Source organism: Leptonychotes weddellii, chromosome 6, assembly GCF_054177405.1.
Source record: "Leptonychotes weddellii isolate Sample4059 chromosome 6, ASM5417740v2, whole genome shotgun sequence".
Taxonomy (NCBI): Eukaryota; Metazoa; Chordata; class Mammalia; order Carnivora; family Phocidae; genus Leptonychotes; species Leptonychotes weddellii.
In genome coordinates this window covers 80,809,202-80,826,276 of record NC_138374.1, presented here as the reverse complement: position 1 = coordinate 80,826,276, position 17,075 = coordinate 80,809,202, and the positions used below count along the sequence as shown (strand labels likewise).

The 17,075-nt window shown below is 46.6% G+C and overlaps 1 protein-coding gene across 3 annotated transcripts in view; it reads right to left on the bottom strand.

Moving 5' to 3' along the window:
• The window catches only part of SMYD3 (SET and MYND domain containing 3), a 647,362-nt gene that overhangs the window by 77,268 nt on the left and 553,019 nt on the right, over positions 1 to 17,075 (bottom strand). For all 3 annotated transcript variants that reach the window (XM_081824470.1, XM_081824469.1, XM_081824471.1), the window contains 2 exons: positions 10,809 to 10,896; positions 5,653 to 5,827 (listed from right to left, as the gene is read on the bottom strand). In XM_081824470.1, coding sequence (XP_081680596.1) covers positions 5,653 to 5,827; positions 10,809 to 10,896 — 263 coding nt within the window. The remainder of the gene's footprint in view (positions 1 to 5,652; positions 5,828 to 10,808; positions 10,897 to 17,075) is intronic.

Below are 17,075 nucleotides of genomic sequence, written 5' to 3'. Positions count from 1 at the left end.
CCCTCCTCCTACTCCCCCCTCCTTCCCCTCCTCCTCCCTCTTCTCTTCCCCCCTTTCCTCCCTCCTCCTCTTCCTCCTGTTTCCTTTGTTGAATTTCTAGACTCTGAAGTAAAAGAGCCTTTGGGAATTGAATTAAAAGGCCTGATATTAAAAAGTTTGAATGAAAACTGCTTGGGCCTTGAGGGACTAGTTTGCCCGCTGTGGGGCAGGCGGTCATCCCCCAGTGTCCAGACAGGGGCTGTGGCTAAGAAACCAGTCTTCGAAAATTGGTAGCAAAGGAAAAGAGACCCTGGCTAGGTCCATCAGGTAACTCAGTATTTTACACAAACACACAGCTCAAAATCTTGGACAGGGGTTTGGCCAAAGAGACTTGAATGGGAAATTAACAGTGTGGAAAACAATGATTAAGGGGCCAAAGGATTACTGTCCACAACCACAGGCAGAGAATAAAACATTTGTTCACTCACTGGGGGAGACAGTTCTGTAAATCTCACCACGGAAGACAGGTGGCCAGCAAGGGAAATGACCAGAACATTGCACGAAGTGCAGGCACTCAGGTCCCCTCCTGGGTAGAGACCTAGCTCTGGTGTGTTCTCTGGGTCCCACACTGTGACTGCGACAGAGGAAGGTTCCACCCTAGACACGCCAGCCAAGGACCCTGCCATCTAGGCGTGAGCTTCAGTGATGGGTACACGGACATAAGCATCATCACAGGGCAACCTAACCACATCTGTGGGGCACAGAGATGTGGGTCAGGCACAAGCAGGCCCAGGTAAGTGCCCAGTGAGTGACCGTGCCCAGCGCTCTGCTGCGTCCGCACGGTACCTGCACGCCCCACTGGGTCCTGGACCACCACGTCATATCGATCGATGACAAAAACACACAGAAGAGCAACTGCAGGTCTTCAGAAGAGAAGTCGGCTTGAAAACAGCAGTGGCGGGTACTTGCATTTTATCAACCTATCTGCGAAAGCCTTGGGGGGGGGAACGTTCAAGAATCACTGGCAAAATGAAAACGGCAGGGCTGCTGTGTGACCCCTGGCGATCTCAGAGTCCCAAACACCTGGCTGGGAAACAGGTCACACGCACAGACTCCCAGAGCCTTCCACTCCCGCTCTGCCATCATGGCGGCCAGCAAGGCACCGGACTCCACATGAGCGGAGATCATGCTTTTCAATCCACGAGCGGGAGTCACACTGCTCCCCAGTCTGATCCCACACCCACTTGTTTGAGTCCCTTCGCGGTTCATGTTCTGCTCTTCCCAGGACACTCACAAAAATGTCCTTCCCGCCACCACAAAATACTATGTTGTCGGTCAATACCAGCAAATCTCATCCTGTAAGAGCAGGCTTTGGTCAAGGAAAAGGGGAAGACCCCTATATATTTTGAGATGAATTCAGATCAGATATAATCAACATCATGTCACCCGTTCTCAGTGCTTTTGAGGAAAGTGACAGCTTGGTGGATGGTGGACACAATTTGGGGGTTGCTATCTCCAGTTAAAATGAACGTACATTTTGATCAGTGAGTTAGCATTTAGGAATTTATCACATGGATTTGCCCTATAGAGTTGGTCCCATCAGTACACAAAGATTCAACTATGTGGATGTTAATGGCAGTATTTCTTGATACAGTAAACGGAAATGGAAATAGTAGGGGCTAGTTTACAAATTATAGTACATTCCTAAGATGAAATTCTATAGACCTATTAAAAAGGAAGGTGGATATTCAGGAGCTGATCTGGACTGATGTCCACGCTTTGTAGTAAAGTGAAAACAGCCAGTTCCAGAACAGGGGATTTTCTTCTCTCTGCCCACTCAGTAGACTTCTTGGCTTTTCTTTCCCTTCTCCCTTCCTCACCCACCACCTCATTAGACACATCTAGCAGATGCAGACTGGAACTGAGTCTCTCCACAAGAAAGATGAGACGAGGAGAGACAGACAGGAGAAGGAGAAAAAGGGAAGAGCCCGAGTGAGCAGTTTTGAGGAGAAGTGAGACAGAGGGAAAACAAAAGTCTCTGAGCATGTGAGAACCACTGGGGAAAAGAGAGGAGAAGAACCGGGGCTTGAAAAAATTAGGCAAGTGTGTTATAAATGAACACACTGAAAACTCCACACCACACACTGAAAACTTTAGGAAAGAAATTTAACCATGGTTATCTTTAGGGAGTGGAACAGGAGTTTGAAAGATGAGGGTAATTTTTATTTGTGTTCTTTAGGAAAGTGCTTTCCTAGAAGTCTATGCTATTCTTAAACCAAAAGTTAAGTTACCAGAACACATGTGGATACACCAAAAGTCCTCCTCAAAGCCTTAACAAGCCTCTGTATCTCTAGATCTTTCTCTGGGTCCTAAAGAAAATCAAGTTTGATTTTATATTCAACATAATTTAAATTTTAAGTTTAAAACTATACTCTGTTTTGTTTTTATATTTCCTTCTTTTTATTTTTACACAAATGTGTAGCAGACACCAGTGATATTAGGATCCAGAGTTTCAAGGGCTGGTCTGGTGACACCACCATAACCCTTAATGCCTTCTTCAGCAGGAAAAGGCTTCCCAAGCTCTACATTACCACTGGCAAGCGAACTTTTGCAACTCAATTCATCTTGTGGTTAAGATTATTTAATTACATTTTTAAATGAAAATTTATGAAATACGTTTAAACTGCTTTCTTTCTGCTTAATGTTCATAGTGCTACAGGACAGATGACCATGCATATATAATCACAGATGCTCTCAGAAGAAACAGTATGAGCTAAAGATGATAAATTCTGTTGTGTGTGAATTAATGCCAACCTACTTCATGAAACAAAGATTTTTTTTTTGAAGATTTAATTTATTTATTTGAGAGAGAGAAAGAAAAAGAGAGCGAGCGAGCACGAGCAGGGTGAGAACGGCAGGCAGAGGGAGAAGCAGACTTCCCATTGAGCAGGGAGCCCGATGCGGGACTCAATCCCAGGACCCCGGCACCATGACCTGAGCTGAAGGCAGACGCTTCACTGACTGAGCCACCCAGGCGCCCCATGAAACAAAGATCTTAATACTGTGTTGCGTCATAAAAGAACTTCCTTCTATCAAGTCAAAATAAATGACAGCAGCAAGAAGGGAGCCGAGAGCAATGCGGTGATTTGGATAAAACCAGAATGTGGACACCTTCTCCGTTAAAGTCAGTAGTTAAAATTTAGCCCAGGTCCAGAGGGAGAACATCATCCCCAGAGTCCTGACCTCAGTCTAGCTGTTGCAAACAGTATATTAACACTGTAAAACTGTTAGAGCAGGTGACAGTCCCGTCGCCTCTCAGTAACTCATGCCAAACTAACTGCCCACGTCCTTGGCTAAAGGGGACCCGAGGGCCCACCTTGCGCATCTGCGGGGAGACCGAATCGGTGGCTGGCGGCCCAGAGGCTCACACACATGTGGGGGACGGAAACCGCCACCAACTCTCGGATTCCTGCCTCCGGATTGTTAAAGGGCTTGCAGAGCATCTCACCCATTTGTTCCTTGTTTTCACTTTTGCTGAGCTAACGGGAAGAAAAGCCAAGTACGCCAGCATCCCCCTCACTGCCCCATTGGTGCTGGGTTACTTCCCCTACAATAAATACTGCTGCAAGCAAACCGGTCAGAACCCACTGGTTCAAAGTGGATCGATCAATGAAGATGGGATTTCTGGAAATATAGACCACTGCACAGCTACTTCTTAACAAGCTCCGGGGAAGAGAAACTGAGGGAGGCTAGGAAATCTGTCACCCGGCGTAAGCACAGAGTGTGATCTGCCAAACACCAGGAAAATATAACCAGATGTATTCCAAACAACATGGAGTCCATTCCGGTGGACGTGGCCTCACGAGAAAGGCCTCTCTGTTTGACTCAAGTCAGTTAATTAAGGGGTAAATTAGTCCTTCAGATAAGCCATGATAGGTGTGGGGAGAGGATTCAAAATTGTGTGCAGAAGCAGCACCGTCGAGGTGGGGGACCAGTGTCAAGTGTCTGTGGTCAGAGCAGCCCAGAGGGCAGCCTAGGGGCGGGGATGGGGGCTGGGGCAGCCAGAGCGGGTGCAGGTCCAGCGCTAGCCAGAGTGTGGGGCGAGGGGCTGCGGGGGTGCCTGCAGGAAGGAGGGTCTGCCTGGCCTGCGTCTCCCGGCTACAGTCCATCCGCTCAGCCCATGGTTTGGCTTCCCGAGACCCAGCCCTGGGGTTCAGAGAGGCGACACCAGCCATCCCAACCTGCCTCTTATTGCAACACCTAGGCTCAGAGAACGAAGCCTTATCTCTTTGTGCTCTGTTCATATTTTCTGAAAACCCACAAGATTCATCATCCCGAGCAGACATTTGACGCTCATGGGAAAGTCTACCATCTCAGCCCTGAAGGCAATCGCCTGCAAGTTTGATGCGAGCTGACTCACAGTCTGGATTCCAGAGCTGTTCGACCGCAAGCAGGGGAAGGAGCCACCTTCGGAAGCTCTGAAAACACCCTCGGGGGGCACCTGGGTGGCTCAGTCATTAAGCATCTGCCTTCGGCTCAGGTCATGATCCCAGGGTCCTGGGATCAAGCCCCGCATCAGACTCCCTGCTCAGCGGGAAGCCTGCTTCTCCCTCTCCCACTGCCCTGCTTGTGTTCCCTCTCTTGCTGTGTCTCTGTCAAAGAAATAAAATCTTTATAAAAAAAAAAAAACACCCTCGGGGCACGGGGCCGTGGCTGGTCTGTGCACCCTTGCTGCCCACCCTCCTTCACTTAGAGCCCCTCCCCTACCTGTTGCCCCCAGCGGGGGAGGCTGGGAGCTGGGCTGTCCCTCTGCTTGGCCCCTCAGGGCAGACATCGTGTTTGCCTGGCCTTCAGTGCCACCCAGAATGGTGCCCCCGCTCTCAGGGACCTCCCCCGCCCCCTGCCCCCCAGGCTTCAGGGCGCCTTCCCAGCTGTGAGGGACCTTGTCCTGTGCTCGAGATGGTTGCTCCCACCTCAGCTGACAGTATGAATGACGCCGTGCCCTTCCCTCCGGACTGATCTGCCTCGACTTCCAAACTCACGTTCTCGACCCTCTGCAAACAGGGTCCCGCAACCACCAGCACCAGACTTCAGCGCTGCCAAAGCTCCTGTGAGTTACAAAGGCATCAGGGGACAACACACCCCTGGTCTGAAGGAGCTGCGGACAGTCAAGAAACAATTAAGTAGCAACTGCTCCTTCACCTGACTCCCTGACACGTTTGAGCACCAAGGTCTCCCCGCTCTCCTGAGTGGGTCAGAAGGCGGTTATGGGGTCCCTTGATTCCAGTGAAGCACCCCGGGAACCATAAAGCCCTGACAAACATTAGAGACCACCATCGATGAGTCAGCCAGACCGAGGGCCCCAAAGGCAAATGACACAGCCCCCCGGCCAAGCTGGGGCCGAGCCCTGGGCCCCCGCGGCTGCCCACCCCCCGCACTCTGCCTCGTTGCCGCAAGCAGCACACAACACTGGAATCCCCGACTCCACAGAGACAGCATTTCATCAGTCTCCACACCCCCACAGAGCCTGACACGCGACACAAGCCTCAGGAGCAACGAACAAAATGGGGACGCGCAATAAAAAAGTGGCCATCCAAGTGACTTCAGGATGTCAGTCTTCCGGCTCAGAGAAGACACTGCAGCCTCGATTCTGGCCCTCTCCCGATGACTCACCTGTACGGCTCCATGGTCCGGATCCCATAGAACAAGGCCTCCTCCAGCAGACCAAGGTTGATGCACGCATCCATAGCACAGTCGAGCACCTTCAGCTGGTAGATGTTGATGTCGGGAAGGCGTTCGGCGTTGCTGCTGATGATCGTCTGGCACATGGCCAGCACCTGTTCCCACTCTGTTATTAACCTTAGTTAAGGATTCATTGTCTTCACCAAGAAAACAAGTAAAATGAGATTCTCTACAAGGCTGAAGAGCTCCCAGGCACAGGAGGGAAGAAAGAGCCCATTATTTTACACAGATGAGCTGCCTGAAAACATACTTGAGAAACAAAAACGGTTAAGTGGCATCTCAGAGAAGCAAATTCTGTTTACATCAACAAATCATCTTCCAACCAAGCCTGTACTTTGGGGGATCAGGATTTCCAAAGAACCCTTCTTTCTTCGTACTCCTATATGGATTCTTTTTAAAGCCAGCCATGAAATAATGCAGCTGTGTATTAAGCTGAACTACCGATTCGGTTAGTTCAGTTTAAATTATGTACTGTGTTAGCTTCTGTTACAAAACGGATCTAAAATGGAAGAAACTTTAGACGGATTCCATTTTAAAAAGGAGCAGCTCATTTTTGCCTCTGTGTCATCCGAACCTCGGGCACACAGGAAGCCAAGTACACAACCCACAGGCACGAACGAAGGAAGCAACTCGAAGAAATACATCTCCACTGGGTCTCATATTGAAGTTTTTTTATTATAAAACAAAAGGGATCCAAGCCTATACTTAACCAAAAAAAAAAAGATATTCTTATTTTGAACCTCCAAAGTAAAAGATAGTTTTTTTTTTTTTAAAGATTTTTATTTATTTATTTATTCATGAGAGACAGAGGCAGAGGGAGAAGCAGGCTCCCAAGGAGCAGAGAGCCCGATACGGGACTCGATCCCAGGACCCTGGGATCATGACCTGAGCCGAAGGCAGACGCTTAACCATCTGAGCCACCCAGGCGCCCAGTGAAAGATAGTATTAAGAACAGGGCTCATGCACATAAACTGCAGGTTTAAAAAGGGCAGAGAGGGGTGCCTGGGTGGCAGGGCTGGTTAAGTGTCTGAGTCTGGACTTGGGCTCAGGTCATGACCTCAGGGTCGTGAGATCGAGCCCCTTGACAGGCTCCGGGCTCTGCGCTCAGCATGGAGTCTGCTGGAGATTCTCTTTCTCCCTCTGCCCCATCCCCCTGCTCTCTCTCTCTCAAATAAATCTCTAAAAAAAAAAAAAAAAATTAAGAAGGACAGAGAGAAGACCCAATGCCCCCTTATGAGCAACTCTGAGTCACTGTGAGTCCATAACTTCCTCTTGTGGAGCCTTGGTGTGATTGCCCTTTTTTATTTTTATTTTTTTAAAAAGATTTCATTTATTTACTTGAGAGAGAGCACATGCTCTCAAACGGGACTCGATCCCAGAACCCTGAGATCATGACCTGAGCTGAAGGCAGATGCTTCACCAACCAAGCCACGCAGGCGTCCCGTGATCACCCTTTTTTAAAACTGCTAGTATTCCCTGTCCTCTTTGGGAGGCAGCCAGAGGCCTGAGGATGTGCCGTAGGGAGCGTGGAGTGTGCCCTGAATGCCTCCCCCCCTCCCGCCCTCTGAACACCATGGAAGCATAGCTGCAGGCCAGAGTGCGGGCTCCTGGGACACACACACTTCTCTTCTTGCGCTGCTGCTGGGGTGTTAGGTGCTGGGGAGGTACAGGCCCCCCCCACCCCCTTCAACCTGCACAGCTCCACATCCTCCTGCTTTCAGGAGCCGTACTCCACTCGAGCGAAAGGGGTTGCAGATTTCAGATGCAGCAGAAATGGCAGAGCTTTTGGCTGGAGCTAAAGCTGGATTTCAATCTGAGCTACTTCTGTCACTGGTCAGATCTGAGGCTCTGAGGATGTCGCCGGAGCGCTTAAAGCCACGTGACCTCTGACGGCGACTAGGCATAGGGAAAACGGTCCAGTGGACTGAACCCCCATCTACCCACACCCCTTGCCACCACCACACAGCCCAGTCTCTTCTGTCCCGCCCTGAACTGAGGGCAGGCTCCAGCGCCCCTTTATCCTGCCCCCCCACCCCCGCAACATCCACCCCTCCTAACCTCCCTGCCACCCGATGGTGCTGCCTTCCAGAACGTTAGCAAACACTTGTAATAATCCAGTCAAGCCGCCTGTGGGAGTGGGGACTAACGTCTTTATGAACCCTCATGGGAAATGCGTGTTTCTTTTCAGTGGGGGCCCCCTGGAGGCATAGCACCCTACCCCCAAGGCACGACTTCCTTGGTGAGATTCGCAAGCACCACAACGCACAGCCGAAGGCCTTTATTTCACACTTCTTGTATACTACACTGTAATTTTAGGATGAGTCCTGTCTCTGAGGAGTTGACTCTGGTCTCGGGTGAGGTGCATTTATTGAAGAAAAGTGAGTCAGTGACTTCTTTTGTATTCATCTGACGTGTATGGATAAAGTGTGCTGAATGGATCCCCAGAGGTTGGGGGGAACAGTATCTCAGGCAACGCACTGATTTTGCAACAGATTGCTGGGCTAACCTCTGTGGCTTTTCATTCCAGGATTAGGTATTTGACGAACTGTCAGGAGGAATGACTGTCTCTTACACAACGCTAGACATTTCTGTGGCAAGACTTTGCGCCTTATTTTAACGTTGTGTTGTTTGACCTCCATGACTATTCGCCCACTCATTTATATATGCTCCAACTCATTTGAAAGAGGTTTTAAGTGACAAGCCTTAGAAATAAAAACCAGATGTGATATTCTGCAGCCACTGATAGGAATACATCTACTTTATCCCCCGCAAGCTGGAAGGGACCACATGCCAATTTTCCTTTGCAACCCTGGCAACTGTCTGCTGGCAAACAAGGCAACCCTCTCCTATAAAACACCCCAGTGAGCAAAAATATTGAATAATTTTAACTAAGAGGCTTTTTCCCCCAAGTGGATGCTGACATTGTATTTGCTCAAAAATATAGTCCCTGGTATTTTTTGGTGTTGCATACACGTCATTCTGTTCCAGGGAGGAGCTGAGCTCTAGCTGGAAAAGGGGTGGAGAGCCTCCCCAAAGCAGATAGAATGATAACCTCCTCTGTGGAACCTTCTTTTACCTCCCAGAGTTGACCACTGTGCCTCTGATGCCCCTCAAGTATGTATGTACCAAAGCAGGTGTGAGAGTTGTGAGGGCAGGGTTGTATGCACCAGAAAGTGGGCTGCAACTGGCAGATCATTTGGCACAGAGTCCTTTTTCCGTGAAGCCTTGTCCCGCTGAGACCCGACTGTGGCTGGATCATCCAGGGCCCCAATTCCATGGCTGGGGAGCAGAGAGAACAATCCTACTTCTCTGCAGTAAGAACAGTTTTTTGAGCCCAAGAAGGGCCCCTTCTTCTTCCCAGATCTGACTGTTTTCCCAGTATCTCCCATCCTGCCTACAGACAGGGTTGCAAACTCCATTTGGATCCTGGCTCCATTCCTCACAACTTATTTCAATTTTTCTAGATCCTTCTTAATATGCCCTACTCCCAACTGGTCCCAAAACTCTGGATATGATCAGACTCACAGATCACCTTTCTCATTTCCTAGTCTCTGTTAATGTAGCCCGAGATTGCAGTAGCTTTTTGAGGGGTTATATCATCCTCTTAAACTTGATTAAATTTTGCTGTGTACTAAAACCCTAAAATTGTTCCACATGTTCTGCTGCTAAGCTTGATGTCTATTTACACACTTAAACTCTTTGACCCAAATAGAAGATTTTATATATATTCTTGTTGAATTTCATCTTTTTAGATTCAGGCATCATTCAAGCCTTTGGGGATCCTGAGCTCTGGATTCTGTCATCCCAACCTCTGCCATTCCCCAACCTATAACCTTTGGGAATCTGAGGACCCTGTGCTCTGTATCTCCATTCAAGGCCCAGAGTCAAAGGCAGGAGAGGACCAAGGTGGGAACAGAGCACTCCAGAGTCACAGGGACCCCAGGGGCATCATTTTCTCAGGAGAGTCATTCAAGCATTTAGAAAGCTGTCTGGCCATGCTAGCATCTAGCATCAATTTCTTGACTGCTTTTAATTAAGCCTCTCCCTGAAATCCACATACAAACTTTACCAAAGAAATCCATGTCTCTGCAGACTCACTTGCTCTTGGTGAATTCACGCAGCCTCAGGCTGATCACAGCTCCCTTTTCCATTTCTTTAGTAATCAGTTACAGATTCTTTACCAAACTTCAACAAACAAGCAAAAAACAACCCACCCCGTTCAGATTTCAGGAGATACTTCTTTCACCTTTAAAAACAAGAGCAATTTGTCCATCTATCTCTCCTATTCTGTACCACTCTTTAAAAAACATTGTAGATAGAAACTTCATTTGGAGATGTTCTTGTTGTCGGGGATCTAATTTCCCCAAGGCATCTGAAGGACCTTGCATTATCTTTTTCATCTACCTTGGTCTATTTCTTCTGGCCTTGGGGTTTCCCTTTGTCATTTTTTGCTCAAGTGAACTCCCCTACCGGAAGCAACCTCCCTCTCAGCTTCTGTCCATTCAAACCCTGTCCTTGACTTTGGCTACCACTTACCCAGTACAACATCAGTGTGGCCTCCCCAGATGACCTCCAGCATAAGCGCTCTCTCCTTACTCTGAACTTTGACCCACTCATTGGTCCTTACTATTTATGCCCAGAAAATTTACTGTGCAGCAACTCCCTCTGCCATGGTAGTCATGGTTGATTTAATACGAAACTTCTAGATCTGAGAGTCAATGATATTAACTTTTTAGGATTCTAAGTTATTCTTTCCTAGAGATGTAGGTTGTGGGAGGAAAGGAATACAGAAATCTGTTACCTAGTACATATAGAGACTACTACTTACTGTCCTATTACCGGTCATGAGTTTTGGTTACTATCTAATGGTGGTGAGGTATTCATGCTGATCCTGCCATACTCTGCCCTAGCCATTACCCAAACTGTTGGCTGGGATTTGGGATGCAGCCTCTGACCATGAAACAGAATGAAACTCACTGGCTCAGACAGAGGTCAAACCATGGACTTGGCTTTATCAACGCCACGCTCAAACCAATAAAGAAGCAACAGTCCCAACGGTATGGCTCAATCCACAGGTAAAAGGATACTCCAATGTGCCTTCAGTTCTTCAATTTTTTTCAAGGATTCTTGAACTTCCTTCCATACTTGCTCATCGCCAGTGAGCATATCAGCATCCTGTTCAGGCCAAATGAAGACAACAGAAAGGAAGACAAATCATTCAATTAAAAAAATGGGCAAAGGAAAAAAAATGGGCAAAGGATCTGAACAGACATTTCTCCAGAGAAGATATTCAAATGGCCAATAAAGCACATGGAAAGATGCTCAACATCATTAGCCATCAGGGAAATGCAAATCAAAACCACAGTGAGGTATCACTTCACACCCCCCAGCTTGGCTATAAGGATGTCAAAAAGACAAGAATAACAAGTGTTGGTGAGGATGTGGAGAAACTGAAACTCTCATGTATGACTGGTAGCAAGGTGAAATGTTGCAGGCACTTTGGAAAATTGTCTGGCAGTGTCTTAAAAAGTTAAACATACAGTTACCATATCACTAAACAATTCCGCTCCTTAGTTACATACCCAAGAGAAAGGAAAACACATGTTCACCCAAAAACTTGTGCATCAATGTTCACAGCAGCATAATTCTAGCAACTAAGGTGGAAACAACCCAAATGTCCATCAGCTGATGAATGGATAAATAAAATGTGACATATCCATACAACGGAATATTACTGGCAGTGAAAAGTAATGAATTACTACAACATGGATGATCCCTAAAAACACCATGCTAAGTGCAAGAAGCCAGTCATAAAGGACCACATACTGTATGATTCCACCGATACGAAATGTTCAGAATAGGCAAATCCATACAGACAGAAAGTCAATTACTAATTGGCGAGGGAGGGGAAGAGGGTGGGGGAGAAGTGGACAGGACTGCTAATGAGGATGGAGTTTCTTCTCCGGGTGATGAAAATGCTATAAAATCCACTGTGTTCAAGGTTCCACAGCTCTGTGAATATACTTATATACTGTGACTGCTTTGTATCATATGTGGATTATATCTTAATATAGCTGATATATATCAGGAAGGGGAAGAGAGGCAAGAGAAAGAATCATTTGTTTGGAGACCCACAGGTACTTTGAATCAAAAATGTAGTTATCAATCAAAATGAGTCTAGGAAAGAGTAAAAGGAGTACAATTACACCCAGGTGAACTTATTTTGACTTTTTTTAAAAAAGATTTTATTTATTTATTTGAGTGAGAGAGATCACAAGCAGGGGAGAAGGGTAGAGGGAGAAGCAGACTCCCCGCCGAGCAAGGAGCCTGATGTGGGACTCGATCCCAGGACCTTGGGATCATGACCTGAGCCTAAGGCAGACGCCCAAAAGACTGAGCCACCCAGGTGCCTCTTATTTTGACTTGTACAAAAATTAAAAATTAGAAGAAGAAGAAGGAGAAGAAGGGGAGGGGAGGGAGAGGAGGAAGAGGAAGAAGAAGAAGAAGAGGAAGAAGAAGAAAAGAGGATACTCAACAACTGAAAAAGCAATTCGAAAAAAGATTGTGAGTTATCATTTATTAAATGCTGTCCTCTGGTTTAGTAAGCAGGTCCTCTATTTTTCCTGTGTGTCCATTTTAAGAGCTCCATAGCCACGTGTAGCTGTCACCACCATATCGGGTAGCACAGATATAGAACAATTCTATCATCATAGAAAGTTCTACTGGACTGCTTTCAAGAGGCTACTCAAAGCCTAAGAAACTGTCATCAGACACCATTCAAAACCAGGTGTTTAATATTTATTAAATTCTCAGTGGGTTTCAGGGAGAAGAACCATCCGAGGAAGCTGTATTAAATCATGGTGGAATCATGGTAAAGGTGAGGGAGGGCAGACTTTTTCAAACTATAGAGATCTCCCTGGAGATTTTTACATGCCTCCTAGGGGATGTTTATACAATGACTCTTGTGAGAACCACTGCCAGAGTAGGCCTGATAGGAAGATACAGATCACTCAGGGGTGGCAAGGCAGAGAAAAAAAGAGGGCCACGGAAAGCCGGGGAGAAGAGATGCCAAGAACAGGGCGAGGCAGTGGGTGCGCAGACGAGGACACGCGTACACTTGTGTGAGTGCGCCCGTGTGTAGCAGGGCTTTACGGGTCTCTGCGTATACAGGTTGTGCACATAATATCACAGGGTGGTTCTTAAAAGGACAATATAAGTGCACCCTACTTTTTTGGGGGGAAATTCTAAACAAGAACCTAGCTTTCTATACATAGGAGAGGGAAATGAAAGTTAATTGCTTTACAAAAGGTAGACATGAATGTCCTAAATACCTGCCCTAAGTCCATATTCATCTCCTAAAGCCTCTGTTCCACCACTTCACTCCAAAGCAACTTGGAGTGCACCTTCCAGGTAAAGCTCACATGTTAAATCTTTTTTTTTAGAGAGATTTTATTTATTTATTTATTTGACAGAGAGAGAGAGAAAACACAAGCAGGTGGAGCGGCAGGTGGAGGGAGAGGGAGAAGCAGACTCTCTGCTAAGCAGGGAGTTCAATCCCAGGACCCGGGATCATGACCTGAGCCGAAGGCAGATGCTCAAGTGACTGAGTCATCCAGGAGCTCCCCCACATATTAAATCTTGACAATCATGGCTGTTTAGGATGAAATCTTCCTGTTTTATATTTTACTCCTGGCAGCTCAAGCCTTAGGTTCTAGGCAAAATGTCTCACTTGTTAGATTCTACAGGAGGCAGAATAATAGATCCCCAAAGATGTCCATGTCCCGGTCCCCAGAACCTATACATATGTTAGGGTACACAGCAAAGGGGAATTAAGTTGCCGGTGGGATTAAGGCTGCTAGTTAGCTGACCTGAGAATAAGCAGCGTGTCCTGAACCCCCCCAGGTGGGCCCAGTGGAATCACAAGGGTCTTTCAGGGTGGAAGAGGGAGGCAAAAGAAGAGGTCAGTGATGTGACGTGAGGACCCAACCTCATTGTCGGCTTAGAAGGTGGAGGAAGGGACCCCATAGACCAGGGGGTACAGGCAGCCTCCAGAAGCCAGCAAAGTCAAGGAAACAAATCCCCCCTGGGAGACTCTACAGAGGAAGGTAGCCCTGCCAAGGACCTTCATTTTTGCCCAGTGAGACCCATCTCAGGCTTCTGACCTACAGAACTGCTAAAAGATAATAAATTTGTGTTGTTTTAAGCCACTGAGTTTGTGATCATTTGTTACAGCAGCCATAGGAAACTACTACAGTCCCTACCACACCTGCTATTCTTCTGGCCACTGGACCTTGGCACGTGACCCTTCCTGCAGCTAAAATTAAGTCATCTGATCATTCATCTATTCCAAAAGCACTTATCAAGTACCTACATCATGCAATGTTCTAGGCACTGAGAAGAGAGCAGTAAAGAAATCAGAGTGTTTACACTGAAGAGGTAGGACGAGCTTGGTATGACAGAAAACACACACACATAAACTACATATTTATCAGAGGGAAAAACAAGTGAACAGGGAAGTGGGATGGGGAGCACTGGCCCCAGGGAGTTCCATCTTAGGCAGGATGATCAGGGAAAGCCTTGCTGAGAAGATAATATAGAAGATCGGAGAGAGGTCAAGGGTAGGAGATAAGAATTCTAGGAAGAGGGGACAGCAAGTGTCCCAGTGCCGAGCCAGGAGCTTGCCCGATGTTCCAGAAATAGCAAGGAGACTGGTGTGGATAGAGTTCTTCTGTTGTTGTTTGTGTACATGTTAGAGCTAAATATAGGTCCTCTTCTTCTTTGATCCTGCCTCTCCCACATACCTAGCACAGAGAACTGTATGGAGCAAATGCCCAATTAAACATCTGTAGGATGGATCTGCAAGATAGAAACTGACATTTTTTTGGTCACGATCTGGATGTCCCTTGTATGTATTTCAATTACTCCTCACAACATCCTTGTAGGGCATCCATACCTCTAATCTACAAATAGGCACAAGATAGCTGCCCTACTACTTAAGTAACAAACGTCCTTCTGTCCATAACTGCCAGAGGTAAGATTCAAATCCAAGTCCGTCTGGCTTCATGGCTCAAGCTCTTTGCACTAGCTTTATGTTTCATTTCCATTTGTTTCTCTCCTAGGCTTGCTCAAAAGGTGAGACAGGTCTGGGAAGTAGTAACTTCAAAATATCTTCAACTCACGGTTCCTATGATCTTCCTAATCCCAGCACTTGGAAAAGGGCAGTGGATCCTCCAACACGAGGGGCGCCTGGGTGGCTCAGTCAGTTAAGAGTTTGCCTTTGGCTCAGGTCATAATCCCAGGGTCCTGGGATCAAGTCCCACATCAGGCTCCCTGCTTAGTGGGGAGCCTGCATCTCCCGCTCCCTCCGCCTGCCACTCCCCCTGCTTGTTCTCTCTCTCTCTGACAAATAAAGTCTTTAAAAAAAAAGATCCTCCAACACGGAACCCATCGAGAATCTGGTCCTCTTCCACCAGGCATGGTGAGACCAGGGCCCAAGACAGAACAATTTCATAGGGGAATTATACTCACAACTAAACCCCCACAAGAATCTGACTGGCTGTTCTTTGGGTTGGGCCTAAGAAGTCACTACTAAACAGAGGAGCAGAAAAGCTTTGAAACTGCCTCCAAACCTTCAAAAATAATAGCTCCTGAGAGCACTCTATATTGGAGCAAGACAAAATACATTCACTAACAGTTAACCATCAACTCCCTGGGGCACCTAGGTGGCTCAGTTGGTTAAGCATCTGCCTTTGGCTCAGGTCATGATCCCAGGGTCTTGGGATCAAGCCCCGCATCGGGCTCCCTGCTCAGCCAGGAGCCTGCTGCTTCTCTCTCTGCCCCTCCCCACTGCTTGTGCTCACACTCTCTCTCTGTCTGAAATAAATAAGTAAAATCTTTAAAAAAAGAAACCACACACAACAAACCATCAACTCCCTGGAGTGTCTCACTATGATGAGAGGTAGTATTCACTACACCCTTGGGTTCCCGACTCACCTTGCTCCCATCAACTATCTTGTTCCATTCTGTGACTTCTCCTGAGACTGTCTCCACAGTAGGGTCTGTCTCCCCTCTCCCCACACCAGGAAGGGGCACATCCAATTGTGTGTGTATGTATTCCTATACATATGTATTCCTATATATATATATATATATATATATATATATATATATATATATATAGGACACATGTACATAAACAGAGAAATGACGTAGGGAAGCATAATTTAAATCTACTTTTTTCAATTTGTAAATGTAAGAGTTTATTGGTGTGTTCTTTTCTACAGTCCTTGAGGTATAAAAGTAGTAAATTTATATCCTTATTTCATTATTTCTTATCCAAACATATCAAAGAGACTTGTTATCATTCAGGACAAAGTCATTTAGGGAAAAAAATTCCTTTTTGAATTTCAGCTTTACTGTGAGAATGGGGTTTGAGTGGGTGAGCCCTGAAATTTGTTTCCAACAGGTGGAAATATTCATTTTATGCACATCTATATATATATTTTTTAAATCAGATGTGCTACTGTTGAGTTTTCTACAAATGAGAAAAATAGTTCTGACCGCAGACAGAGGGATTCCTGAGGAAGTTCACTCTGCTGGGAAATGATGAAGATAAGTAAGGACACATCGGTTCCAGCACCAGCAGCACCTCTGCCCTGAGCAGCTGAATGTCCCGGGAAAGCCCTCCTCTTCCTGGCCCTCAGCTCCCTCACCCGTACAGGAAGTTGGTCTGGACGCCCAGCACCATTCCTTCCACTTGACCATTCCAGGGGCGAAAGTGGTGTAGAGCCATATGAGCTCTACCTCTGGTGAGCGCTCTCTTGCACAGCTCCAGAAAAGTCTGTCAAGAGCTTGACTTCACTTTAGGCCATAAAAACACGGCAACAGTTCATCTGAGGCAGACCTATACCAGCTGCTCTCAGGATTTGGTAAGAATGAGTCTCCTGAAGTCGGAAAGAACTCAAATACATGGAGGCTAAAGAGCATCCTACTGAAGAATGAATGGGTCAACCAGGAAATTAAAGAAGAATTAAAAAAATACATGGAAACCAATGAAAATGAAAACACAACTATTCAAAATCTTTGGGATGCAGCAAAGGCGGTCCTAAGAGGAAAGTATATAGCAATACAAGCCTTTCTCAAGAAACAAGAAAGGTCTCAAGTACACAACCTAACCCTACACCTAAAGGAGCTGGAGAAAGAACAGCAAATAAAGCCTAAACCCAGCATGAGAAGAGAAATAATAAAGATCAGAGCAGAAATCAATGAAATAGAAACTAAAAGAACAGTAGAACAGATCAACGAAACTAGGAGCTGGTTCTTTGGAAGAATTAACAAGATTGATAAACCCCTGG